This window comes from Nymphaea colorata, chromosome 10 (genome assembly GCF_008831285.2).
Source record: "Nymphaea colorata isolate Beijing-Zhang1983 chromosome 10, ASM883128v2, whole genome shotgun sequence".
NCBI classification, from domain to species: Eukaryota; Viridiplantae; Streptophyta; class Magnoliopsida; order Nymphaeales; family Nymphaeaceae; genus Nymphaea; species Nymphaea colorata.
The window spans coordinates 20,230,661-20,258,233 of record NC_045147.1 but is presented as its reverse complement, the minus strand read 5'-3'; the positions used below and the strand labels follow the sequence as shown (position 1 = coordinate 20,258,233).

Genomic DNA, 27,573 nt, shown 5'->3' with positions numbered 1-27,573 from the left:
TGGGGAGTGGATTGCTTATGAATTCAAGATCTCTCTTGCCCCAACTAGAGGGATTGTGTTCAAACTCAAAACGTTGGATGCATAATGTTCGAGGGAAGTGAAAAAGTAAATGTTGGAAAATAGCCTTCTTGGTGGTGTGTTGGAGGCTTTGGTGGCAGCGTAATAAAGTTGTGCATGATGATATCCATCTAGAGCAAGGTCATCCGAAGACGGTCATATGGAGGCATTGTTTTGATACTCTTTCAGAATATAAAGTGGTCAAAACATGTTAAGCGAAAACCACAGATTTGAGTCCAGACGTGGGTATACTGTGACGACAAATAGAACGGGTATCCAAGCACGCTTTACTTCAATGTCACCTCAGTTAATATGATTGGAAGTGTCGGAGCTGCAAGCATGTCCGATTTTGGAGCTCCCATGACATGTCTATGTTGCTTATCCCCAGAGGTGAAGCGTTGAGATGGGAAGTGAAGGTACTAAAGAGGCTGTTCAGTTATCACAAAGACTATGTTGACAGGTCAATATTACTCCACTATGGAAACTTTAGTGCGTAGACTGCATCAGCATTTTGAAGGCAGAGGGACATGAGACTTTTTCAGCAATTTTCTGACTGAATGGAAGAGCAGAGTGAAGGTGGAGAAAGGAGATCCTACAATTGAGCTTGGTGTGTTCATCAAAACGCACCTAATGGATAGGGGTGATTACTTGTAGTAGATTTTTATTTCACTTTGTTTTGTTGAAAGGTTGAATCAACCATTTGATTTTTGTTTTTTATAAAGATTAGCATATATGTTCCTGGTGACATTTCCCTGTACAATCATTTTGGTATTAATAAAGGAAAGTGGCCTAAACCCCCAGCAAGCTGTTATTGCGACATATATGGAGGGCCAAAATCTGCTTAGAAATGGGGGGAAATGACATTTTATGGGAACACAAAACGTGCGTAGCATTTGGCGAAAAATCATTCAGCCAATGACATTGAAAAGGTATGCATCAAAAATTATTTTATAAGGCAAACAACCTATACAGGAAATAAATAAATAAATAATAAGGCAGAACTTTAAATATACCCAGGTATTTAAGTTGGAATGGCAAAGCAGAACATCAGTTCTTACAAGTACCCTCTAAAGAAAAAACCGACGACCTTTGTTTTGCCCACTCTTTCCACTGTACCAGGTTCAGATTGGCTGTCAATCTAGACGCAAAACATAACGAGGAGAACTATTATTGTTTCAAACTTCCGTTTTTCAGGCTAACGGGGGATTCCAAACTAAACCAGTACTGGTTGTTATCGGCCAAGCAAGGTAGACTACACTGCCATACCATTTTTACCAGCTGAGAAAGTAAACAGTGGATTTTCATACAGTGTCCGGAGATAGGAAGCGTACATGCGGACAACTATTATGATCCAGCATGACTCAATAGCTCCTGAAGCTCAACCTCTGCTGAATCACCTGAATCAGCCTATTCGAAATGGAAACAGACCTCTTCAGCATTAACACACAATTCAAGGACGACACACGGAGCAGAATCATGGTTCCAACACATTATATTTTCAAGTTTATCCCTTTTCTTGCTCTCTGATTTTTTACATAAAAGAGATCATTTTAACTTGGATACAACTCATAAACGATGCCAATTTGATTCAGCCGATTCACTGAACCATTTTGCTGGTCGATTCAATTGAGAAACCGATTTTAACATTAAGCTCAATGCTCAAGCTAATTTCCGTAACTCATGAATGAGTTACTCCCCAAGGATATTGACGACGGATGGATGGGACAACGTTCTTTACATAAACATTTGAAATTTACAGGCAACAATATTTCAAGAAAAGTTAGCAACAGGCTTTCCAGTAAGAAAAGAGAAGCTGGAAGATGCAGGGAGATACCTGAACAAAATGAACTAAGAGATCCTTCAGCTTACGCTACTTTTGTCGCCAAACGAATATGCACTTGAACGATATCGGAGGAAGACACCCGTAACTGGAATTGCCTGGAAACCTAGCCGATTTGCACCAGTACTGGAATTCCTTGGAAAAGCGAAGGGTGGAGGACGGACGAATATACAACTGGCAGAAGAATAAAGATAAGAAAAACGAGGACAGGTCTTGCAAGGGACTTGATTAGAAAGTACCTCCTGGAACCATCTCTCTCAAAAACCGATAATTCCAAGAACCCTCTCCCTCAGCTTCTCAATCTCCTGCATGGTATTTCAGAGAAAGCAAGTGTTAACGGTTCCCAGGCATTCACGTAGGCCAACCCAACCTATATATATATATAACGAAGTTCAGAATAGTGGCCAGGTGATCAAAACATTTAGATTTAACTAATTCTAACCACTGAAGACATCCTTGACCACTTGCTAACAGAGTCAGCAGCCTCTTTAAGATGCGAGAGTCCAGGAGAACTACAAGAGAAGGAATAAGTTGAATACTCTGTTGCCTCGGCAACCCAGAGCTGATCTGCTTGATCTCGCACTCTTTTGATGAGATTACAGAATACAACCTACACAAGGAAGCCACGTTCACTATAGACATACGTATGTATATTATATAGGATACATACATGAACAGGCATCCAAAAATTCATTAAAGTCGTCTTTCAGATTCTGAACTATGTTGATTCAAGAAATGAAGGGACTACTGATGGCAAACTAAGAACATAAAAATCACTTTTTAAGTTCGAATATCTTTCATTTAAATGGCTGACCAGTATTTGTCAATTTTAATCCAAAAAGCAATGTGGTTCCAAGCTTAATGGAAGCTTAGTTATGAGCATGCGTGGTGTAACAGTTTAGTCAAATGGTTTTCACAGACAGGGCAACGGGAACTTCATTTGACACGAATTTTTACCAACCCAGAAATCAAGATTCAGTCATCAAGCTTCTTTTTTGGTGGTTATATACTCACGGTGGACCCTGTAAGAGCGCTGTGTAATGGTGCACAAGACTCTGCATCCGTGATCGACAAAGAAAAGCTTATAGCAAGCAAACTGTTTGGAGAATTTATACAGTCTAATATGGATCCATCTGTTAGGAAGACCCATTGCTTCTTATGGTTGCCAGATAAATAGAGCTCCCCAACATACACAATGACCCCTGCAATATCAAATTCACTAAAACCAAATAACGATTAGCAGCTATACACTTATGAACTTCTGCAAGAATGACACAAAAGATTAACTCACCTGGAAATAGGTACTTCACCTATGTTTGACAGTGATATTGATTTCCGAGGACTGAAAAAGGGCCTAGAAAATTGCTGAAGTCAGTCCACCAACATAACAAAAATTTATGTCGGCAAAAAGAACACAGCCAATACACGTCTGCACCACCCTTAATATACAAAATTTAACAAACTAAAGGAAAAAAATACAGATCTTCACTGGTTCATGCACAAAATGTCATCAAGTGTTTGCTGTTTGATAATAACTCAAAGAACAGAATTGCAGCTTCAGTACAAAATCAGGCAGACACAGGAGTTGACATAGGAAGAAGAGAAAATGGTCCCTGCAAGAACTATCCAATTGTGTTCACGTACAGAAGTCAAAAATACATTGTCGTGCAAAGAGCAATTGCATCAATGAAATTGTCATCCTTTTCTGACAGTTATCTAAAGTGCATTTATCATGATTATAGGATGATATTCAAGAACAAGTCAAACAGATACACTTGTCTGGTATCTAACTTTTTGAGAAAAACTCCTGCAGTTTACATAGCGTTCAATAGCAGATATCCAGATTACTTTCAAGTTCCAACAACTCAAGCTCATAATTGATATATAGATTCACAACTTGGCCAATCTTTCTCTTAGCCGGAACTGAAACAGATTTTTAGGAATAACTTTCATAATTCATATATTAATTCAAGGGAATGTCAAACTTGGAACTTTTTATGTTTCTATAGAGGCAGATTCTTGTTCTGTTTCAATTTTTTTTGCAGTAGGTTATTGGATTTTTTTTTTTTTCTCCAGCTGAGGATTACATTCATTTGGTTTGGCTTTAACAGAAATCTTGAAAAAACAAGACATGGACCCTAAAGTTTCTGACTACTTTATGGAATTAAGGTTGATCATAATCCTGTGCTTTTAGAATTATTCCAGTATTGCAATCTGGATGGAACCATGAGTGGAGAAATTACACTTGAATGTGAACTAAACAGTATAATCTTGTTTGTTCATGGAAACATGGCTAGAGTGCCATAGAAAATTTCCAGTAAAGTTTGGCAGGATTAATTACTCCTACTAGACTTTACTTCCAAGGAAAATGAGAAATGGATTTCTTAGAGGAATGCTGTGATTGTTTTAGTGGCTCAGCTAACTCCATTACTGTTGGAGGTGTAAACTATCCAATGTGTAAGTAATCATATGTTCACTAGTTTCAATCAAGTGGCTAACAGTAATAAGTCCTACTAACTTTAGTGAGGTCAAGATGCCTGTATTTTTCTTGGTGCAAGTATGCCAGCATGCTAGAAGGAGAAGAAAATTAGTTGGTTGAGAGCTATGGCAGGAACATAATTCAAGTACTAGATAAGAAGCACTCATATAGTCCACATAATACCATGTTAAAAAACACACTGTCAGCAAGGGGCAACGTTTTACAAGTTTCTGTTGATGGCTAGGTGCAAACCACAGCGATTAAGATGACGAGCATAATGGAACGTATACTCACTAGTAATTCAATATTGCAAGGAAAATAATTTGAAAAATGAGACGTTAGTTAACACAAAAGAGCCTTGAATGTCATGGAAACCACAAATCAAAAATTTAATCTGATTTTATCAGCAGTTGTGAGACAATTGTGGTAGATAAAAGAATGTCCATACCATGCAAGAAAAACATGGTAACTACTAATACAAAAATTTCTGACATGAAGAATCATCCACTAAAAAGACAAGTTTGGTCAACAGAGTAGAAAAAACCTAATAGCATCAATGAAGCCTCTTACTCAAAATTTCCACGAGCTGATTGCTGCAGGCACTCCCACTTGGTTCTGGAGCCTCTTGTCTGTAGCTGAAGAACATCATTATTTAGACTAACAGGAACCAAGCCTGTAACTGAATATACTTGCCCTTCTTCTAGATCCAAAAGCTGCCCAAGAAAAAATGAAAATTAGATATTAGGGACTAGTGCAAACAATTCAATCATATTCACAAAGTAAAGGTGCAGCCACAAATTCAGATTTTGAAAATTTTTTTCTAAACAAGAGAGCAATGTGGCACATTTAAAAAAAGTCCCCAGAAAATCTCATAAACATTAACACTTCAATAAAATAGAGAAATGTTATGAAGAACACAATCATTTTCTCCTACCAAATGAAATACAAAGGAAAGGGAAAAAGATCAGTTTGGTATCCAAATTCCAAATTATAAGTTTATCTTTTAAAAATCACAATAACGCTATGAATCTATGTCACCGCGGTACCGGTACAGGTGCTGGTACGGGTACGGGTACGACATTTTTGTTAATCTTGGTATGGGGTACGGCAAAAATATTATTTTTTTAATAAAAAAATTATAAATTTTGAAAAAAACAAGTGATCAATAACACAAAATTCACTGGTTCAGACAAATTTTGATACAACCAAAAGCCATATCCTTATCGCTTATGTGCCTAACCATGAAAGCATAGAAAACTGCTAGTCCCAGTAATGTTTCAGTAATGTTGCTCTTTTCTATATGAAGGGAGTACAACTCCCAAGGCCCTACAACTGTACAGCCTTCATTTTCCAGAGTGTCTATGCTGTTATAGTCACACACACAACCAGTTTCGAATTCTTCAAACTTCCACTTAGTGTCCAGTGTTCCCTGAGGAACTCCCCATCTTTATGAGGAACCAGTAACTTTCACTAGTTCTTCAGAACTCTTGTATATCAATGAATACTCATATTTAGCAAATTTCCGTTGCAAAAGAATGTGAAGAGTGCCTTGAAGACATTGGATCAAGTCGTGTCTCCCTCTTCCTCCCCACCTTCCTTCCTCCTCTCCCCCAACCACGCAGCCCTCTTCCTCCCCACCTTCCTTCCTCCTTTCTCTTCCTCCCCACCTTCCTTCCTCCTCTCCCGAAACAGCCACTGGAAAACCGTCGCCGTCAACCGGTCGTCCGTCGCTGGTCAATGTCCGCCGCCGCTGCCCAACAAATGAGAACCAGCAGCCGCCGTTGGAACGCTCGAGAGGCGGAGAGGGAGAACGGAGAAGACGATGCCCTTTTTTTTCTTTATGATATGGTTTGGATCTGGTTCCGACCCGGAACCAGATCCAAACATACCGCCGCGTACCGGCATACTGGTACTGCCGTACCGGCGTACCGTTGACATTGCTATGAATGTGACAGTGTTATATCCTTATATTTAAAAGTGATTTTCATGGTAACCCTTGCACTTCTTCAATGTTTCCTTCACATGAAAAGGATGGACTACCGGTCTTAAACAGTAAATGTCAGCATTTGGAGTTGTTCTAGACCACAAAGTTTTTAGACATAATTAAATGCAATGTTATCTATATCGTACGATACGTGTCGTATAGGTCTAAAAAACCTATACAATACGCTACACGATTCGCTCGTGTATTGTTAGCATATCGTCCGTATCGTACGATATGGGGAAAAACGTATTTTTGCATTATATTTCAAATCCTACACTCCTCTCTCTCTCTCTCTCTCTCTCTCTCTCTCTCTCCTTGTTCCTAAATATTCCAAGAGACGTGAGGGGAGAGATTTTGCCCATTTTCATCAAAAATCATTAAGGATTCATAAAAAAATGAAGAGTATTATAGTTGAATCATGAAAGATGATAACTATATGTTTTGAACTTATGAATTGTGATGTAATCTATAAAATTTTCAAGTCTAAAATGGTGATGGATGCTTATTATGTTATTTTGAATTTCTTATTTTTGAATGTGTTGTTGATAACTTGATATACATGAATGTTTCTTTCTTCCTTATTTATGATGCTTTTTTTATATATATTGAATACATTTTCTTGATTTTTTCTGATTTTCTGTTTATTTTTTCGGATTTTTCTATTTTTATGATTTTTTAATGTTTTTTAAATCAAAAAATTAATTTTACGATACGTTACGCTACGTTTGCGATTCGTTACGATACGGCGTATACGTCAGCCCAACCGATACGCGTTATGCTACGCCTTTTACAACATTGATTAAATGGGTTCTGTACCATGATCATCAAAAATATTTTCAGAAATATTTTCCAATTGGAAATAGATGATGCATATAAATACAAAACGAGAACGAATAAGCTTATACCAATGACAAGCATTTGAGTTACTGAAATAGTAAGGACACATTTTTATCTCAGTAAAGCATTTAAATGGAATTATCAAACAATGAGGGGTTCTCCACTTTAGATAGGAACCCATGACGTCCTAAACATCATACAGGTTTTGGAAGTACCAGAGCAAATAGATAAACTAAAAAACAAGAAGCACCAAAGAGAAAGTAAAATATGGAAACTTCACCTGCTTCTCAGTTGGTTCCCAGATTGTAATTAGACCTCTCCTACAAGGCCTTGTGATGTTGGAATTCCTGGGAGTCATGCCAACTACCTGTACCCTTAGAAAGGGTGTGACCTCTCTTGACCTCAGACCAGCACCATCAAGTGCCATCTCAACCCTTTTTTTAATCTCAGAATTGCGCCTCTCCTGAAACAACCAGAAATTTTAATGGCTGTGTTGCGATTAAGGTAAAATTGAAAATCACAGGAAACACAAACCTCCTGCTTTGACTGATAATTTTTGTAAGCAACAAGCTGTTGCTCAGTCAAAGTTTCCATTAGTATGTCAGGCTCTGCAGCTGTCTCAAGCAGCTTAAAGATTTTCGCTCCTTCGCTTTCATCTTCAGCAACATCAGATGAACCAAAGTTTTCACCGTACAACTCTGACATAATTCCTTCCGCAACCATGCTACATCTGACATCAAGAAGTGAGAAGTTGGATTACAATATAAATATTTTATACAGAAGCATTCATACTTCTGGGTATATCATCTATATATACCCAAAACCATGTAGCAAATCTCTTACAGTGCAAACGACGGCACTCAGCAAGCAAAAACCAAGTCAGTTGCACAGTCACATGGGTACTTCAGTAAGGTCCACGTACCTGTGTCGCCATACCCGTACCCAAAATGGGTACTTTGACACTTGGGTACCTATAGATCCAAACTGCTTAATTTTATTTTGATTTAATTTTTTTCACCTTACTTTTTATTATATTTTTTGTATGTGAAAATTCGATTGATGTTCATATTTGACTAGGGGGCTGCTTGGTTGTCCATATGTTTAAAGTTTTTCATAGGTTTCTTAAACACACTGCTGCAAGAGCCGTTGATATATATTTTCTATGTTATTTATTGTTTATGTTGATGTATATTCTTTATTTTGATACATATTTATATTTTTTAAGTATTTCTTATTGTTTATATATATATACGGCCATACCCCCCGCACCCAAGTTTTTTGAAAATAGTCAGTACCTGACTCAGTTGTAATGAGAAACTACTATTTCTGAGGCCACATCTGGCTCATGAATACTAGCAGTTCATGCTATTTAAGATGAGTTTCTTTTACTAACATTCACACTAACACGCCTATGTCCATGTATGAAGTGCATGGTATATAACCATCCATATCATACAAACTGCACTATATCTTCAGATGAATCTTGGTTAAATTGATAGGCCAAATTATGCCTTTAAAGGCCACCTTAGGCAATTCTATTATTTCCTAAATCAACATAATGTAGTGAATGCCAACTAATTGCAGCACCTACAAGTCAGATTCAGATTAAGATGGAAAGGCTCTACATGGCACTTATGTGAAGAATATTCTACTCCTGGCAACAGCTATATTTTACTCATTCTCTAAAAAGTTGAAACAAAGCTTAATGTATTGCACAAAAGGATCGCCTTGAGATCTTCTGATTGCAGTTAACTATATTGGGAAAATCAGCTCAACCTATTAACAAGAAGCATCTAATATTAACAAATGCAAAGAAGCAGGTAAGCCTAAGAACTAAGAAGCATAACCTCAACAATGTTCATTAACAGAAATCTCTGCATGAGATGTACATGTCCATGTTTGTCAAAGGCATGCACAAATCCAGGACGTAAGAAAGATTTCACAAAAAGGATGAGCTTAGAAAAGATTGGAAGTTAGAACGGTTGTACATCATACGTAACTCTACCCACATGTCAAAATAATTAATCTAAAGGGGGAAAAAACTAACGTTATTTCAAGTGGAATTACTTGAAGAATTATTTTTAGCCATCATCACTAACTAGCAGCAAATAATAGTTGAAATATTTATATGTCACATACGTACATACATCTAACTTAAGCACATGCATGCAAGCATGCTGTGTATATGAGTGCAAACATATGCATGTACCTATGTATCATATTCGTGTAAATATAAGAGTGCCATATATTTGCTTACCTATTAATGGAAATTTTCAAAAGGAAAGATGCAGAAAACAAAATGAAGTACAGAAGATCATCAACATGGAAATGAAGTACAGATGATGTAAATTTTCTCACTCCATCTCATTATGCAAAGGGCACCTACATTTGTAAATCGGTCAGACGAAGAATATCTAAATAGGTCTGACATCCCGAACAGGATCACTAGAGCCCAAAATGCTAAAATCTTCTACCAGGTCTGCTCTTTTGCAAACATATAATCTCAAATAATATACAGAACCTCCAGGTGATGAAACAAGATAGAACTTTCTGTACAGGTTGGCAATATCTACATTTATCATCAATCAACAAAATGTAAGTGATAACCATCATTCATTTGTACACAGCATCACTTAAATAGTCACGCACCAAGCTACCTTTGCTTACCTTTGTTTGTATATCTGCAGCATTTTAGATTCTGTTCTTTCTGACCTAATGACTGAGCCACCTTGTTGGAGCCTGGAAACCAAAATAAGATGTGTCGGTACTAGACAAATGGGACAGTGCATCAAGCATGCAACCTTCCACTCCTTATTCTTATTTCACCTTTCCTTATACAAAAGTGGATACAACCGCGTGACACCAACTAACGTCCTTAGAACTGCACCTCCATTGACATTGATGCATCTAAATGACAGTGGGTTTCTGTAACCTTTGCCTGAAAATGGCATTAACAGGACCACCCTAAGAAAACTACAAAGGGAAAGGAGATTAAACAAAATGCAATAATGAAGCATTCTCTCTTAATATAGAGGAATAAGACAAGAATAAGGTAATGAATGCTTACAAAATCCTAGCCTTTCAGCCCAATGTGTCCGAAAAGTTCCATTTATATGGAGTGATAGTGCAACATTACCACCAGCCTTCAAATATAAGAACAGTCAATGTTCATAATAGATGGATAGAAGAGATAGTTGTGAAAGAGAGAGAATCTCAAGAACACTTATATTTCCAAAAGGGAAGCTATGATATGATGACCAGGTACCTCAAGAGGACCCACAGGTGCAACCCAGCCACATAAGCTAGCCCCACAAACCTGCAAAAGCCAACAGCTTATTTAACAGTTCTTGTTAAGAATATCAATACATAAAAGTTCATGAAAGTACCCGAAGTTTCTGTCCTATAAAAAGCTTCCCCAAAGCAAGTTGCCTGGACAAGGGCACATCCAGAACAGCATTCACAGAGTACCTGCACAAAAGGAAAGAGAGAAGCATGCATTAGCTGTACTGTTTACGTCAGAGAAAACACATAGAAACCAAGACACATCCTCACCATCCATCAGTTAGTTCAATTTTGGCTACTTCATGTTTGACTGGGTTAGCCAAATCATCAATAGAGGTTGAACTGCTGGGTTTATCCTTAGGTTTGTCTAATGTTTCAAGTTTTTTGTACGGACTGTAATGAACAGCAGAAATACATAAAATCATCATTGAAGAACATAATGCATCACCCTCCAAGATTTTCTTAATTGCTGATCTGTGTCCATGATTTACTTCTCTCTCATATCTGTTTTCAAAAGCATCAGGAGATGAACAGTAAGGTATGAAATCATATCTATTGAACAAACTTCATTTACCAAAAAAAGACCTGTATTTCAATTCCTCAAGGATGTTAGCTACTGTCAATAATGTCCTTCCAACTTGAGCCGGATAACATCTTTCAAGGGCAGCAAGTTTCCACACTATCCACTTGTAGTGGTTAGCTGTCCATCTACAGAAGCAGATAAAAGTCAACATCATCTCATGGTTGTGCAGGCATACAAAGGAGAGAAACAAGGAAAAGTAACACCAGAATAAAATTGAGAGGCTGAAATTAAACGTGAATACAGAGCAAACATGTAAGTGATTTGCCCATTTAATGAGGCTTTTAGCTGAAATAATTGATCAACGGGTAGATCAACATCAAAAGCTTCAGTGTTTGTTTTAAGGGTGTTATATGCTGAAATAATTGTTCATGCATATTTTGCCCCCTAATAAACAAGGCACTTACTGTACACATCAAAGGTAAGTTTGCACTGGGTGCTGCTGGATTTCTGCCATTTAATACAACAAAGTTCTCCAGTATAAGCCCTCAGATCTCAATAAAAATCAGATTAAGCAAAAGAGAAGTTCCTAGAGCTTGTGAGGAACAAAAGATGGGAATCCTTCTAAGGAGTAAATAGGACAAACTTGGTTTCAATGTCAGATTTCTCTTTAGTTTGATTTGGATTTAAAGTTAAAATGAGTTTTTCTTTGGATATGTAAGAACCCGTATGAACCCTATCCTTTACACTATCAAGGTCATTGCCTTCAAAAAAATGGCAACATAACTGTTAGAATATGTTGCTGTGGGAACCGGATCCATTCCTGGACCCGGTTCTATGGGGCGCGGGTACCGAGGCGGGCTCGGTACCCTAGGCGGCTTCTCCTCTCTCCCTCTTTATATTGTCACTTGTGTTTAGTGTTGAATTAAGTGAAATATAATTTTCTCTCTCCTAGGGTTGCGGTGTGCCCCTAGGTCAGAGCCTCCCCGTGGTTTTTCACCTCTTTCTGAGGTTTTCCACGTAGATTGTGTGTTCGTTCTCCACTCTCTCTCTGTGTGGTTCGTGTTTCTACATGGTATCAGAGCCAGGTTAGTTGGAGAAGCGTTTTTTCCAAGGATCGTCAAGTTTTTTCGTCGCCCGACGCCGTTGAAGTTCCGGCGTCGCTGCTGCCCTTGTGACGTCGCCCTGCTCTGCCGCCGCCGTCCTCTGTTCCGCCGCCGCCGTCCTCTGTTCCGCCGCCCTCTGTTACGCCTCCGCGGTCCTCCGTTCGTCCCGTTCTTTGTTTCTGCCACCGTGGGTGGCCTCTGTGTTGCGCCGTCGCCTGCTTTACGTTGCCTCTGCCTCATTCCAGCCGCCGTCGCCGCTGCCTCCTTCCCGACGCCGTTGCCTCCTTCCCGACGCCGTTGCCTCATTCCCGCTGCTGTGCCTCTTGTTGCTGTGTGCTAGTTTGTGATGGCAGAAGCGATGGGGACTCAAAAAGATGCCGTTCTTGACACGGGCAGCGCCTCCAAGACTGAGAACGTGCCGCTCCAGGTCACCTCCATCCGTCTGACCAAGGACAATTACCTATCTTGGTCTGCCGCTCTCGAGATTGGGATTACTAGTCGTGGGCGTCTCTCTTACATCACTGGCGACAAACCTGCGCCCATCAAATCTGATCCTCAATGGGCGACGTGGGCGTTGGAGGACAGCCAAGTGAAGGTGTGGATTATCAGCTCCGTGTCATCCGATATTCAGCCCCTCATTCTGCGGAAGCCGACCTCTTTTGATATGTGGACTGTGCTTGCAAAGATGTATGGTCGCAAGAAGAGACATTTGCGCACCTATCAGATTAAACGCAGTATTTACTCTCTGACACAGGGTGATTTGTCTGTTGCTGCCTTCTATGCTGCCCTGAAGACCAAGTGGGAGGAGTTAGATTATCATGTGACTGATGAGTGGACATGCGGTTCAGATCATTCCCTCTACTGGGAAAAGGAATGGATGGACCGTACGTTTCTGTTTCTGGGAGGCCTGCGGGATGAATTTGAGTCTATTCGTGGCCAGATTCTTAATGGTGATGAGATTCCGGGGATAGAGGAAGTATATGCTCGTGTTGAATCTGAAGAACAACGTCGCCAAGTGATGCATCTTGACACCGGTCATGGCCCTTCTGCCTTTGTCAGCCGTGCCTCAGGGACTGGGCAGCGTCCTGCCCGACATTGCACTCATTGCCACAAGTTGGGGCATTCGGTGGATTTCTGTTGGGATCTTCATCCCGAGAAGAGACTGGTCCGAGGTCGTCCTCCCTCTGGCAAGCGTAGCTCTTCTGTGTCTGATTCCAGTCAGAGCAATTCTTCTAGTGGTGCAAAGTCCAAGTTGTCCCCTGCTCAACTCAAGGAGCTACAGGCGTACATCAGCCGTCTATCTACTACCCCTGAGGAGTCCTCCACGTCTGAAGGGGCTCAGCTAGCCCAAGCTCTCGTTGCCTCGACTGATCAAGGTAACCCTCCTCTTGGTGATTGGATTGTTGATAGTGGAGCCACTCACCACATGACAGGGGACTCTAAACTCTTTCAAGAATATCGACTTTCTTCTGGCAAGCAACGCGTGTCTATGGCAGATGGGTCTTCTATCTCTGTGGCTGGGAAAGGGAGCTTGTCCCTGTTGAACAAATACCGTCTTCACAATGCCCTGCATGTTCCCAATATTCCTGTCAACTTACTCTCTGTCAGCAGTATTACTAAAGAATTAAACTGTAATCTGATTTTCTCTGCTGATCATTGTTCCCTGCAGGACTTGGTGACGGGGAAGAAGATTGGGATTGGTTCGGTTACTGATGGGCTCTACAGGCTGCCGGTCCAAGTTGCTTCAGCATTGATTTCTGCCACGAGTGGTCACTTGTCTGGTGTGAACGATAGATCTACTGTTCTGCGATGGCACGAGCGTCTTGGACATCTACCCTTCCAGTTAATAAAGAAGTTGTTTCCTCATTTGTTTGCTTCTGTCTCAATTGACTCCTTCGCTTGTGAAGTGTGTCAATTGGCTAAACATGTCAGGGCTTCGTACCCTATTTCTTTGAATAAAACCACTCATCCGTTTGCCTTAGTTCATTCCGATGTTTGGGGTCCTTCTGGAGTACCCACGTGTGGTGGTTGTCACTATTTTTTGACGCTTATTGATGATTACTCTAGATGTACGTTCGTGTACTTGTTGCGAGAACGTAGTGAGGTTCCAGCAGTTGTGAAAAACTTTGTTGCCTTTGTTGAGACTCAATTCCATACTACTGTTCAAGCTTTCCGTACGGATAATGCAAGGGAATATGTCTCCCAATCCCTTGATGAATTCTTGAAAGGCAAGGGTATTGTTCATGAAACCTCTTGTAGTTATACCCCTCCTCAAAATGGTATAGCTGAACGTAAAAATCGTCATCTATTGAATGTTACCCGGGCCATTATGTTCCAACGTCATGTCCCGAAGCGGTATTGGGGTGATGCACTTCTCACTAGTGCACATCTCATTAACCGTATGCCTACTAGGGTGTTGGCTGGTCAGTCTCCTTATTCTACCCTGTGGCCCACTCAGAATCCGTGGCCTCTTACTCCTCGTGTCTTTGGGTGCAGTTGTTTTGTGCATAATCATAGCCCTACTCTCAAAAAACTTGATCCCCGGTCTATTAAAGGAGTTTTCCTGGGGTACTCTTCCACTCAGAAGGGGTATAAATGTGTGGATCCCACTACTTCCAAAGTGTATGTTTCGAGGGATGTCACATTTCATGAACATGAGTCGTATTTTTCGGCGAATCCTCTTCAGGGGGAGTGTCTTGGGAACAAAGGGGAAGAGTATTCCTCTAATCAGCTAATTCAGAACAAAGGGGAAGAGTATTCCTCTAATCAGCTAATTCAGTTTATGGAGTTTTTGGATTACAAGGTTAGTCCCAGTGTGATTGACACGGTCACGGTCAGTAATGAGAAGGGCAGCCATATGGAAGGGGTCACGGTGGATGCTCAGCCCATTGTTGCCCGGGATCACTTGTTTGGCCAGGTTTATGTCAGAAAGGAGAAAGCTACAGTGGAAGATGTTGGTGATGAGGATAGAACCAATCCCAATCCTGTGATCTCCCCGGATGACCCAAGTCCATCGAATGAAGAGCTCCCCATTGCTGTGCGCAAAGGCACCAGGTCATGTACTTCTCACCCTATTCAGAGATTTGTTTCTTATGCTAAGCTCAGTACAAATTACAAATGTTTTATCACAACCTTATCCAAAGTTGTTATTCCCAGGTCGGTGGATGATGCTAAGGATGATCCCAAGTGGTTACATGCTATGACAGAGGAGATGGGTGCGTTAGCTAAGAACAAAACATGGGAAGTTGTTGATATTCCTAAGGGGACACACCTAGTTGGCTCTAAGTGGGTTTACAACGTGAAGTACAAACCTGATGGCACTGTAGATCGATATAAAGCTCGTTTGGTTGCAAAGGGGTTCAGTCAGAAGTATGGAATCGACTATCTTGAGACCTTTGCCCCTGTTGCAAAGTTGAAGACCGTGAGGGTTATTCTTGCTCTTGCTGTGCACAGGAAGTGGCGCATGGACCAGCTTGATGTTAAAAATGCGTTCTTGAACGGCCATCTGGAGGAAGAAGTCTATATGAGCATGCCTCCCGGGTATGTTCAAGAGGGAAAATGTTGTCACCTCAAGAAAGCTTTGTATGGCTTGAAGCAGTCGCCTAGAGCTTGGTTTGAGAGACTAAGGATCGTTATGAAGTCTACTGGGTACAAGCAAGGAAATGGAGATCATACCCTATTCATAAAGCAGAGAGGTGGTCTGGTGAGTCTTCTCCTTGTCTACGTTGATGATATGATTGTCACTGGCAGTGACGAAGAAGAAAACAGAAAGATGAAGGAGAGATTATCTAAGGAATTCGACCTCAAGGATCTGGGTAAGCTGAGATACTTTCTGGGGATAGAGATTGCTCGATCAGAGACAGGGCTGGTTATGAATCAAAGGAAGTACACTCTTGACTTACTAAAGGAGACAGGCAAACTTGGTTGTAGGCCCTATCTTACTCCTATAGAGTCGGGAACTAAGATAAGTATCAAGACGGGCACTATTCTGGATGAGGAAGGAAAAGGGCGATATCAGAGGCTAGTAGGTAAGCTTATCTATCTTACTCTAACTCGCCCTGATATCACGTATGCGGTAAATGTGCTAAGTCAATTTATGCATGCTCCCACGGATTGTCACTGGAAGAGTGCAGAAAGAGTGTTGGGATATCTAAAGAATGACCCAGGAAAAGGACTGTTGTATACTCGACAGGACAAACTTACCATTGAGGGCTACTCAGATGCAGATTGGGCAGGTTGCACTGACACAAGGAGGTCTACTACAGGGTATTGTATCTTTCTTGGAGGTAACCTAGTTGTTTGGAGAAGTAAGAGGCAAGAAGTATGTTCGAGGTCTAGTGCGGAGGCTGAGTACAGGGCTGTTGCAATGGGGGTTACAGAGATGCTGTGGCTGAAGATTCTTTTGACTGATATTGGTGTGGAATTGGGAGATAAAATGAAGATGTACTGTGACAACAAGTCTGCGATTAATCTTGCCAATAATCCAGTTCTACATGACAGGACCAAACATGTGGAGATTGACCGTCATTTTATCCGGGAACGCATTGACTCAAAGGAGCTGATTCTGCCATATATGAAGTCTGAAGATCAAGTTGCAGACGTCCTAACTAAAGGGCTTTGTACTTCTTCTTTCGAAAAGAATGTTAGCAAGCTTGGCATGTTTGACATGTATGCCAAGCTTGAGGGGGAGTGTTAGAATATGTTGCTGTGGGAACCGGATCCATTCCTGGACCCGGTTCTATGGGGCGCGGGTACCGAGGCGGGCTCGGTACCCTAGGCGGCTTCTCCTCTCTCCCTCTTTATATTGTCACTTGTGTTTAGTGTTGAATTAAGTGAAATATAATTTTCTCTCTCCTAGGGTTGCGGTGTGCCCCTAGGTCAGAGCCTCCCCGTGGTTTTTCACCTCTTTCTGAGGTTTTCCACGTAGATTGTGTGTTCGTTCTCCACTCTCTCTCTGTGTGGTTCGTGTTTCTACAATAACAAAGGCCCATTCCAAGAGGCATTATGACACATCCAAACTCCCTTAAAAATGGAGTGACAGCAATTTATGACATCTTGAAAGCACCACATATGGAAAGGCTGGACTAGCCCTTCTGAACACCAAGTATGTAAAACCTTCTGTCAAAAAATTTAAGACTGGAAGGGGACGCAATACACATAGAGGATAAGGCATATAGTCGTCGACTTTGACAATTGACAATGCCAATGGCCAGTTGATTAGGTACAACCAACTCTCATGTTGGACGAGCTTGAGAAACCTGCACAACCCAAGGCCACACCCTTGACACTCATTTTTACTACAGAAGACCTATGCACCTTGAAGAATGAAGAACCGATGCTACATCAGAATCAGGAACAGTTTCACACGTTCCCCTCTTATTTGTTTCCTGAACTCATTCATCCATTTGCTTTTTTGTAGAGCTGACACAAAAAGAATAGCCTCACCAAAGCAGACATAATTTCCTCGTATAAATCACTGCTTGGTCCTAGAATAAAATTCGTATAGAAAAGAACAAAACCAAAATCTCTTCGACAGAATGATTTATCATATCCAATGCATACACAAAAGGTATTTCCCAAAAGCTATGTCACATAGGTGCGGGGTGCAGGTGCCAGTGCAGGTGCGAGATGCGGCAAGTTCCAAAAAAAAATTGGGGGCGGGTGCGGCAAGACCATATATATATATATATGCTATTTGTTATATAAGTAATTCTATTTGTCTATATTTTCAAACTTTTTTTTATCAAGGTTACCTTGAATCGATGTATCAATGAAAACTCGGCCAAAACATTTTTTGAAAAGGCCAAAACTCATTTGACGCCGTGTCGGGCCGCACCAGCACCTGCACCAATGCGGCTGCGGATGCGGGTGTGCCACCATAGTTGGTGCACCCATGTGACTTAGCCCAAAAGGATTATAGATTCCAATTCCTAATTCTGAAGGAAAAGAAAAAGTCCAGAAAACAACAAGAAAAGTAACATACTCTTTACTACAACTCATTGGGGAAGCTCCTGACTCGATTAGCATCTTCCAGAGCACTTCTGAACCAACTTGCAAAGAAGCAGATTCAGCACTGAATGTAAACCTAGCTGCAGTCTCCGCACTCATATGCTTCACTTTATCTGGTAAATTTTCTGCCTAAACAAAGAACCATGATATTTAATTTTTGTAGAAAAACATGCCATCAAATGCAGCAGAAGCGTCCAAACCAAACACTTGATTATTGAGTCACATACCAAGGAGCAGTGATGTGGAGGCAGTTGAAAGAATTCAAGCAAGCTTTTCCGCTTCTGCTGAAAAGGATAGTGGGAAGAGATACTACTTTTGGTTGCTTTGGCATCAGCACATGACAAAACTAGTGGAAACACAAGTTTTATGAGCAAAATGCTTGTAGTTAGAGAAAATCATGGAACTCAAATTTTCTCTGGAACTAAAAAATCTATCAAAATTTACCAGACTGTATCTGTGCATCCTTGCAAGGGAAGCCATTCAACAGAGGAGCAAAGAACCTAAACAGTAGCACAACATTGACAGGTATAGATAAATTTTGATACAAAATAAGATGGAAAAAATTACATACAAGTCTGAAAAATGACCTCGACTGTCGTGGCTGTTTGAAAGGAGATATAGAACTTCTCCTTCCCAACCTTCTCTTTCCACCATTTGGAGATGGCTTGCAAGAATAAGCTGAAAGTAATCCAAAAGGAGGAACAGTGGATTCTCCATGGTTGTCATTTAAAATATCTACAAATGGACTGTTTTGTTGCTTTCCTGGACTACCATCCACCCCTTGTAATTTGTCCTGCATGGGAGAATTAATAGGAAGCTCCTTTGAATAAGATGTATCCCCCAGAAGAGGTGCTCTTTCCCTTTCAGTGTGCTTGCAGATGTCATCGCTAGCACCAATGCGCTCTCTGATGCCACCAGTGGAATTAAGATTAGAAGCAGGCCTGAATGGGTTTGACTGAGTAGGAGTTCCGAAACAAGGCTGCATTTTCTCTGTCAAACCTTCATTTATTGCACATTTTGGTTTGAAGATAGGAATCAAAGGGATGTTTTCTTTGCTGCATGAGGTCATGTTGAAGTCCCGCTTCTCAGAAGAAGAAAAACATAAAGAATCACCAGAATTCATGTTACAGGATTGAATCCCAAATTCTGAACCACCAAGAAGATTCATTGCCCGTTTCAGTGCATCACCAGACACTGATAAAGATCTTCCACCAGCGGTTTGGATCTTTATTTGTGGCTCTTTAGGAGCAAAGTTCTTCATTCCACAGCCCATAGTTTTAGTACATACATCTGCATCTGATTGCTTTTCTGATAAATACATACATGTCGGACCAGTTAGTTGACGTTTATGACCAGAGACAGTAATCAAAGGCTTAGTGTTGCACGTTGTCTCCTCCCCTGCATTCACAAGATACTTGTCCACCAAATTTCCGCCACCATCCCACGTGTGCTGCCCAATATCACAAACATGATTTAGAATGGGTTCACATTTTTGGGAGTGAGAGAAGTTTTCTTTATTGTCTGACAAGAGATTACTAGCTCTGCTCAAGCTTTTAGAAGATAGTTTTATGGTTTTTCCTGATCCTGATTGAAAGAGTGAACATGAGAAAGAGGAGTCTGCATAAGATGCACTGCAGCTTGCTTGACCTGCAAACGAGAAATTCAAAAGCTACATGAAAGGATGAGAGATAAACAAAAACGGAAAACCAACGACTACTGAATTCTCTAATTTCCCATAGAATTTCCATAACCAAGGTCATGATAAAAAAGTTGGAGGATAAATTCTCCAACACATTTAGAAAGCCAATCATAATCTTAAAGAAATGACAATGCCTTGAGAAATATGACAGAATACTGAGGTTGTTAACCCACATGAACTAAGGCATACAGAATAGTTATATAATTTATACAATTAAATTTGCACTAGTTCCTTTTCAAATTATGCATGATTACAGGAAGTCCTTAAGCAAATTGTAATGTAAACTGCCTGAAAAAAAATCCTACTAATTTTGACACATTTGTTAGATCCAATGAACACTTTTTTCTTTTTCTTTTCACCAAAATAAACACTTTTTTCTGTGCTGATAAATTAATGGGATTGATGTTCTCACGGTCAATAACAAAGTTCCACTGCAGTCAATCTATTGCTTAGAAGGTGAATACATATATTGCTAGAAGCAGTAAATTTATGCACCCAACTCCAGCAATAAAAATTTCAAGATTCACCGAAGAACATTTGGATGAGACGGATGAAGCAAAGAGTCTAGGGTGAAACTCGAGATGATCATTTAAAAACAAATACAATTCGATCGTTCAAGATGAACGACTGTTGCTTAGTATTTAATTTTTGTATCTGTAACACTCCATAAGTTTAGCCCTGTAATGAAGATTGTGAGAGATCTTCAAGGGCTTATAAAGAAGGTCATTAATGAGATAATTGTCTTGGTTCCTAACCTTTTCGAGGTTGGAGCCAAAACTGCTAGAAAGTGGGTTAAGATCCGCCGAGCCTAGAGTGGGTAGGGCGCGTTACAGTGGTATCAAAGCCGGTTCAACACTCGGACCTGGGGTCCCACACGCACGGACGTGTGTGCCTTAAGCGGGGTAAATTGTAACACGCTATAAATTTAGTCCCGTAGGGATCCACCGAATCAAGGGCTCGAGCCCAAGAGTGGGTTGGGTTGTTCCAGTATCTGCTAAGTTACTTCCACTAACTGCAATGAAGGTGAAAAATGAGAGTTAAACTTCCAAAACATGTCCACCGAAGTACCAAAACCGATGCACACCTACAGGGGAGAGAGCCCCCATCCTGTTTTTGTGTCCAGGAAATAGGAAAACAGATCCTCTCGAGCAATCTATTCACTTCCATCACAACTGGACGATGAAGGACAAAAACAAAGCAAGATCCGCATTCAACTTTTATAGTCCATCTTATTAAAACTAGCAAGACCCTCAGTGATGTATGGAAGATGAATTTGCTTGAACCACTTGATCCAATCGTCTACGATAGGGAAAGACTAGTACGTGGAATTTCCTGATAACTACCCGATCGTCTGAGTTACGAATAAAGCCCCCAGAATTTTCTGATAGGTGTCCAATTGTCTGAGATACCGAAAACAAACACAACGATTTTCCCATAACGGTGATTTTAGGAAAATGAATAGATATGCCGTAAAAATCACGGTCAATGGAATTGAGAAAAAGAAAAGGAGACAGATACAACGAATAACTTGAAATCTTAACATTAAACGGAAGAATATATCCAACATTGTATTGTGAATCTCTCGACTAAAAAAGTAATAAATAAGAAAAGTTTTGAGAAGGCCGGAGGGGAAATGAATCACCTTCAGCGGCTAGCATTCCACCCTGTCCAAGAACGGCAATCGCTCTACTGATCGAAGACTCCATTACGGCCACGGGCTTCCCGGAGCCCGTCCGGAACATCTGGCCACCTCCGCCCGTCCGGAACATCTGGCCACCTCCCCCCTCGTCGACGGCATCTTTCACGGAAGCACCGCCCGAGACGTCGCAAAAAATGGCTGGAGACGCTGTTTCCGGATCCAACAAAACCATACGCAATAGATGATCAGAAGACATCGATAACAAGACTGGAGTATCCAGATGGCATTGGAGGGGAAGCGCCGATATTGTACCTTGGAGGAGAAGATCGGCCATGGAGGGCAATCGCGAGGGATCGTCAGCAGAAGGTGGTTCAGCAGGGGGCGGTGGCGGGAATTCAAACGCCTCAAACGTCCATCCTTCGTCGCCCGGGACAATCCGCCAGCAGTGCTGCAAGCTAGGAAGGGCAGCCATGGTTCCCAACTCTCCCTCCGCCGTTGGACTTCGTCTCTCCCTCTGGGGTTTAGGCGCGATGGAGATGGATTTCGAATTCCCGCCGTCTCTTTGCGCGGACCGCACCGCGTATGTTATTTTATATTAAAAATATATATTTTTTTAAATTTAATCAGATTGAGCTCGAGCTCAAGTGTTTTGGATGTCGGGTTGAACCCGAGCTTGGGGTTTTGACCACACCTACGCTCGGGCTTACCAACTTCGCTTGAGAGGGAGGAACAAAGCATGTCAGATCAATTTCCTGGTACGATACGATTCAGAGTTTTCTCCACGAGACGCGTATGGCTGTATTTTTCGTCTCCGTTTCTTCGTGTAAGTATCTTTCGCCCATCGTTGATAAGCTGGGGCGTGTGTGTTTGTCAAAGAGGAAATCGTCCGAGTCAATAAAAATGGGACGATACGGGTTGGTGTTTCGCGTTAAAGAATAAGAGTCCAAGCCTTCGATAAATAGAAAGCGGAGGCTGAAGAAAGGGGGGAGATCGGAAAGAGGACGACGACGAGGGAAAAAACGTTGGAGGAGTACACTTCATTATTCTAAGCCAACCTCTACGACGGCCAGAGCCTCACCGCCGAACTGCTTAATCGGGTCCCTTCTCATTCTCTCTTGTTCATACGCTTATTGTCGCCAAGAATTTCACCGCCGACTTCTTTTAATAGCGTTTTTGTTTCAATGAAGCTTCCTTTCTTTGAATTGGATTTCAATTTCGTTCGTGGGAGAGAGAAAAAAAAAAGTAGGTTGAGTTGGTAAAATAAGTTTAAACTTTATGAGCTATTCAGACGTACATGTTTTTCAACAATTTAAGCTACTTTTCATAGAGTTAAACATATGAATGTATAAATTGGATTTTAAAAAAAAATATTGGTTTATAAACTTTGCATCCTCTTCCGATTTGGCTGTTGCTAATGACTTTTCGTTCGTTTTTTATTTAAAATAAAAAGTTGGTGGCAATCGTAGCGAAACCGACACCTTCACTGCCGCTGGACAGCACGTGCTTGCGGCTTCCCATCTTCATAAAGGCGCGGTGGGGACCTTCCGTTGGCGGTTACAAGATGATCCCACCTCTCTCCCGCGCGCGCGCTTTCTCCCCATCTCATTCTTTCTGGTTTTGCAAGAAAGCATCCATCCGAAGGCCAGTGAAACGTCGACGAGAAGTAACCCGTCGGAGGAAAGGCCAAGGAAACGACGACGGCGAATACCACTGGGAGAGAACACCCACTGCGATGATCGAGAGTCGACGGAGCCAAAAGACTTGGCAGAGAAGGATGAGGTCTAACTTGTTCTTTTCCTTATCTCGCGACCTCCTATTTGCTCTTTTTGTTCTCAACTGCCGTCTCCCTCAGCATTCTCTCTGTCTCTGTCTCTCTTTTTCTCCATGCACCGCATCCTGTAATGCATCGATGCAGTTAGCCATGGGTTCTCGACATCGGATGCATATATTGTGACACAACATTCTCCTTTGCAGATGAAGCATTTGAGGCTGCGGGCGGTACGCATGAAGCGTCAATCGCCCCCTTTCTTTTTTGATGATCGTGGCTACATCAACCTGGGGAACAAATGCCGCCTGATGTGGTCACCATTGACGATGATGCAATCCCTTGTAATGAGCTATTTCCCCCCAGATTTTTACCTACCAATGCAAATTGAAGGAGGGAGGCCGTGGAGTTATTTCTGCCCTGCTGAAGAAGAACAAGGATTACCGCCTTTTGTTGATCCCTTCCTCTGCCCTAAACTGTTGGTATGCTTCATATCTGGTTTCTCCAAACATTTGCGCGTCGATGTACGCTATTCACACAATATCCCCTTGTGATTTTGCCTTCCATGCCCAAATTTTTGTATTGCTGCACAAATCACATTTTTTCTACCATGCTCGGTTCTCTTGCGGTCAGTTTGCTTCGGATTCCCGCCACCGTCTCGCTGTACTGGCGCGCTTGCGAAAATGGACCAATGATCCCCAACAGTAACCCATCCGTAGGTATCGACCGCGTGAAGTTTTCTTTTTTGGTACTTGAAAAAAGTATTTTTAGCAAGAACATATCCAACCGTCAACCGATACTTGTATCATAAATCGCCGAAAGTGCTCGACTAATAAATTAGAAAAAATTAGAGAAGGCCGGTGGGGGAAACGGATCACCTTCAGCGGCTAGTGTTCCGCCCTCTCCAAGAACGGCGATCGCGCTCCTTGTCGAAGACTCCTTTACGGCCACGGGCTTCCCGTAACCCGTCCGGAACATCTGGCCACCTCCTCCCTCGTCGGCGGCATCTTCGACGGAAGCACCGTCCCAGACGTCGTAGAAAATCGCTGGAGCCTGTTTCCAGATCCAACAAAACCATAACCAAGAGATTATCAGAAGACATTGGTCAAGGCTCGAGTATCGAGACGACATTGGAGGGAAAGCGCCGATATTGTACCTTGGAGAAGAAGATCGGCCATGGAGGGCAATTGCAAGGGATCTTCAGCATCAGAAGGTCGTTCAGCAGCAGGAGGTGGCGGGAATTCAAAGGCCTCGAACGTCCATCCTTCGTTCCCAGGGACAATCCGCCACTCCTCTGTCCCTCTGGGGTTTGGGTGCGATGGATATTGATTTCGAATTCCCGCCAATGGACCCATCGTCCCCAACGGTTACCAATCCTTTGGTATCAAACAACGGACCGCGTGACGTTCTCTTTTTCATGACTTGGAAAATGGACTTTTAGCATGAAACTCTCGGATTCCAGCAATTTCATTTAGCTGCCTGGTTTTGTAGTGAGTTCCCAACGCAAGTTTGTAATTGAAAAGACTTTGACACTAAGCGCCCTTTGGTTGTTTTACATAATGTAAAGCATTTTCTTTTGGTCTATGATGGGACTATGTTGTCAGCTACATCACCTCAGCTATTTAATTCATTATCTTCTTTCATTTAAATATTATGTCCAACTCCCAGTACAGTCAGCCTATCATCTCATAAATATTGTAGAGCATAAAATAAAGACACCCTTTATGACTATTTTTTAAATTTTCAACTTATTAACATCACATTGTGTGAGGCCGACTTCCATGTTCGGCTGCTGACAGGGATCCGGTGTTCGGCTGGCTGAAGAGTCTTTTTGTACTTTTAACATTTTTGTGCTTCTCTTTTTGTCCTTTACAAGAGGCAGGTCTCTCCTTTTCACATGCGAAAGCATTTCAGTGTTTTCGGACCTCAACACACTTCCGCGTGTTAGGCCCAAATATACGACTTTATATACTTGGAAATTTGAAATTTTACAGCCTGGTATAATTGCTATTATGGCGCTATGTGTTATGGTTTAAAATGACCAAGCTACCCTTGTTGAGTTAAATTGAAGCCCTCTCCTATATGGGCAAAAGTAAACCTTTGAAAATTCCCACATAAAGTTCTTATAATGGCCCTCTGTTGAAATGTGGGAATATGGTTTCCATGTTAACAACATAACATGGAAAGTGCATTTGTAATTGTTTGAAAGTGGTGTTGAAATGAAATCGAATGATTAATAAACTTCATAATTTAATGCAAAGTCGATTCAATGGACACCCATGTTATATTTTTAAGTTTTTCTATTTTCAAATTGTTTGTCGTCCTTTTTATTTCAGTTGATTTTCTACCTCCCGAATTGCAGCGAATTATTGGATTTATTAAATGCCTGCCCTTAAAAAAAAATTGCCAAATTTAAATATGTACCCTATCTCTTTCTCAAGAACAACACTCTAAGTTTTGCATGGCATCTTCTCCATTCCATTTGATGATGAATGTTTCATGAAACTATTTCAAAGATGTTTCGAAAATGCGGTCGGATCCATGAAACATTAGTTTTAATGTTTCGTCCAAACAGTCATGCTCACCCATTTTTTGGAGCAGTAATGGTATAACAAAACGTTCGTGATTGTCTTGCATTTCAGCAAACAGAATCAAGCAGACCTCTAAATGTGTGCTTAACTAATGGATGTGATTTATCGTGATTCTTATGTTCTCTGCAAGTAGAAGCAGCGTTGGAAATAATGAAGATATAAGGTCTCCCATAAGGATATACAACGAAAGGCATAGAAGTTTGAAAGGAATGAACAGAGGATTTTTGTTGAAACTTGTGATTTGAAGGTCAATAAAGTGTCAAATGCACCATGTTCGATCTACTACATTATGTTTTGCTTTAAATTATGTCAAAAATGAGTGGAAATCGAGCGATTTTACGAAGTGGATTCGTTGCAGTTCTTGGGAGGGGAGAAATTGGGACGCCTTATTGTGCCATAGAGGATAGAACAATGCTCCGTCCATTGTTTGTCATTTGCATACACTCTTTTTCTTTTTCTTTTTTCTCTATCCTTTTAAGAAGTGCCGGTTGAATTTGTAAGTATGATTCATTAGCCATTTGACTAATGCAATATTTGATGCATGAACTTGCTGTTCATTTAGTACCTTTTATTATTTGTATAAATTTTCCTATTTAAATATTTATCCATTTCCCTCCAATATCTTTAAGTAGTGAATAAAATAGTACTTTTTTGCTGATTCTCATCAGTTCAAGTGAATGTCACTGAATTTTCAGCCAGGCCGGCTTGTCTCCTTTTCCTATTTTTTGTAAATACTATCACGCTCAAATTTCATCAAATATGTATATAAAATATGTTGGAACCTTGTTGTTGAAGAAAATCGCGAAAAAGCTGATGCTTAAATCGTAACATCTTTGAAATTAAAGTGCTCAGCTTTCCCAGTTTAAAAAAAGCAGAAAGTGAACACCTTTTCTTCTATATTTTTTGGCTCTTAAGTGTTGATGTATTTTGTGCCCATGCATATTACGATTGCACTTAGTAAATAGAACTCAAAACTAATATTTACAGAAATAGGAAAGGGAGACATTATATGGCATTTTTATATTGTAAACTGTTGCTTGTGCTTCCATTATATGGCATTTTGAGTGACGCTTTTCAAATATTTTGTCATTAAAGAGCTGGCTAAGTTCAAGATATATATATATATATATATATATATATATATATATATATATGGGCGAACAAGTGGGAGATCGTATATTTTTGCTCTATCAAATAACCTGGAGTTACGATTGTTGATTTAAGAGACAATCGCGGGATAGTTAAAAAAAAAAAAAAAAAACTTAAAACTTGAGTAAATTTCACAACCTTCGATGCAAGGATAAGATCTCCGTATGAGAAAACCTAGGGGGGCTTTTGATGCCGTGGAGAAACTTGCAAGAATTTTTTATCCATGAAAAATTTCGTAGAATAGGTTGGAGGAGAACTTTTTCCCTTCCTTCCAAATTTAGCTCGTGTTTGACAGACAAAGAAAAGTGATCTAAATTTTCCTGTTTGATAAATTAACCTAAACATTTCTCAAAAAACAAAGGCTTTACTTCCACGGTTTCGCCCCAAAGAAAAAATATTGAAATTAAAGGAGAAAGAACCTTCATTATTCCTTGTTTCCACAAGCTGTGGCAGAGGTCCGACTTTTTCTCCCGCCAAATTTTTTCCACTCTGGGGGCAGAAGCCCCACTCCTTCCTTCCCTTCTCTGTCACCCTCCCTCCCTACCGTAGGCCGTAGCTGACCCAGACTGGTCCAATTGCGGCAAGGTCCGAAATAACTTTTTTCCCCAAATTCCGT

At 40.9% G+C, this 27,573-nt stretch overlaps 3 protein-coding genes across 6 annotated transcripts; 1 reads left to right on the top strand and 2 right to left on the bottom strand.

The window, feature by feature from the left end:
• Positions 1-1,597: 1,597 nt before the first annotated feature.
• LOC116261794 (protein BREAST CANCER SUSCEPTIBILITY 2 homolog A-like) lies at positions 1,598-21,999 on the bottom strand. Of its 4 annotated transcripts, none has more exons than XM_050080286.1 (21): positions 21,765-21,999; positions 21,456-21,659; positions 18,702-19,761; positions 18,559-18,614; positions 18,342-18,460; positions 18,089-18,243; positions 11,065-11,187; positions 10,750-10,983; positions 10,584-10,665; positions 10,463-10,513; positions 10,265-10,340; positions 10,024-10,135; positions 9,865-9,936; positions 7,732-7,921; positions 7,478-7,660; positions 4,947-5,089; positions 3,189-3,251; positions 2,912-3,116; positions 2,340-2,507; positions 2,137-2,202; positions 1,598-2,071 (listed from the first exon to the last, which is right to left on the bottom strand). In XM_050080286.1, the coding sequence occupies exons 1-20, from the start codon at positions 21,922-21,924 to the stop codon at positions 2,155-2,157; spliced, it is 3,504 nt and encodes a 1,167-aa protein (XP_049936243.1). In that variant the 5' UTR covers positions 21,925-21,999; the 3' UTR covers positions 1,598-2,071; positions 2,137-2,154. The 4 variants fall into 4 exon arrangements, 3 of the variants coding, with proteins under 3 accessions (XP_049936243.1, XP_049936244.1, XP_031496512.1); XM_050080287.1 differs by having other exon boundaries at positions 7,732-7,927; positions 10,750-10,872; XR_007574545.1 differs by having other exon boundaries at positions 1,599-2,071; positions 2,437-2,507; positions 7,732-7,927.
• LOC126410485 (uncharacterized) lies at positions 12,172-14,362 on the top strand. Its single transcript, XM_050080288.1, has 2 exons — positions 12,172-13,481; positions 13,775-14,362. Exons 1-2 carry the CDS (start codon positions 12,452-12,454, stop codon positions 13,816-13,818), a joined length of 1,074 nt encoding a protein of 357 aa, XP_049936245.1. The 5' UTR covers positions 12,172-12,451; the 3' UTR covers positions 13,819-14,362.
• A 2,098-nt stretch (positions 22,000-24,097) lies between the features above and the next one.
• On the bottom strand, positions 24,098-24,572 carry LOC126410486 (uncharacterized). Its single transcript, XM_050080289.1, has 2 exons — positions 24,374-24,572; positions 24,098-24,270 (listed from the first exon to the last, which is right to left on the bottom strand). The coding sequence occupies exons 1-2, from the start codon at positions 24,570-24,572 to the stop codon at positions 24,098-24,100; spliced, it is 372 nt and encodes a 123-aa protein (XP_049936246.1).
• Positions 24,573-27,573: the final 3,001 nt, after the last annotated feature.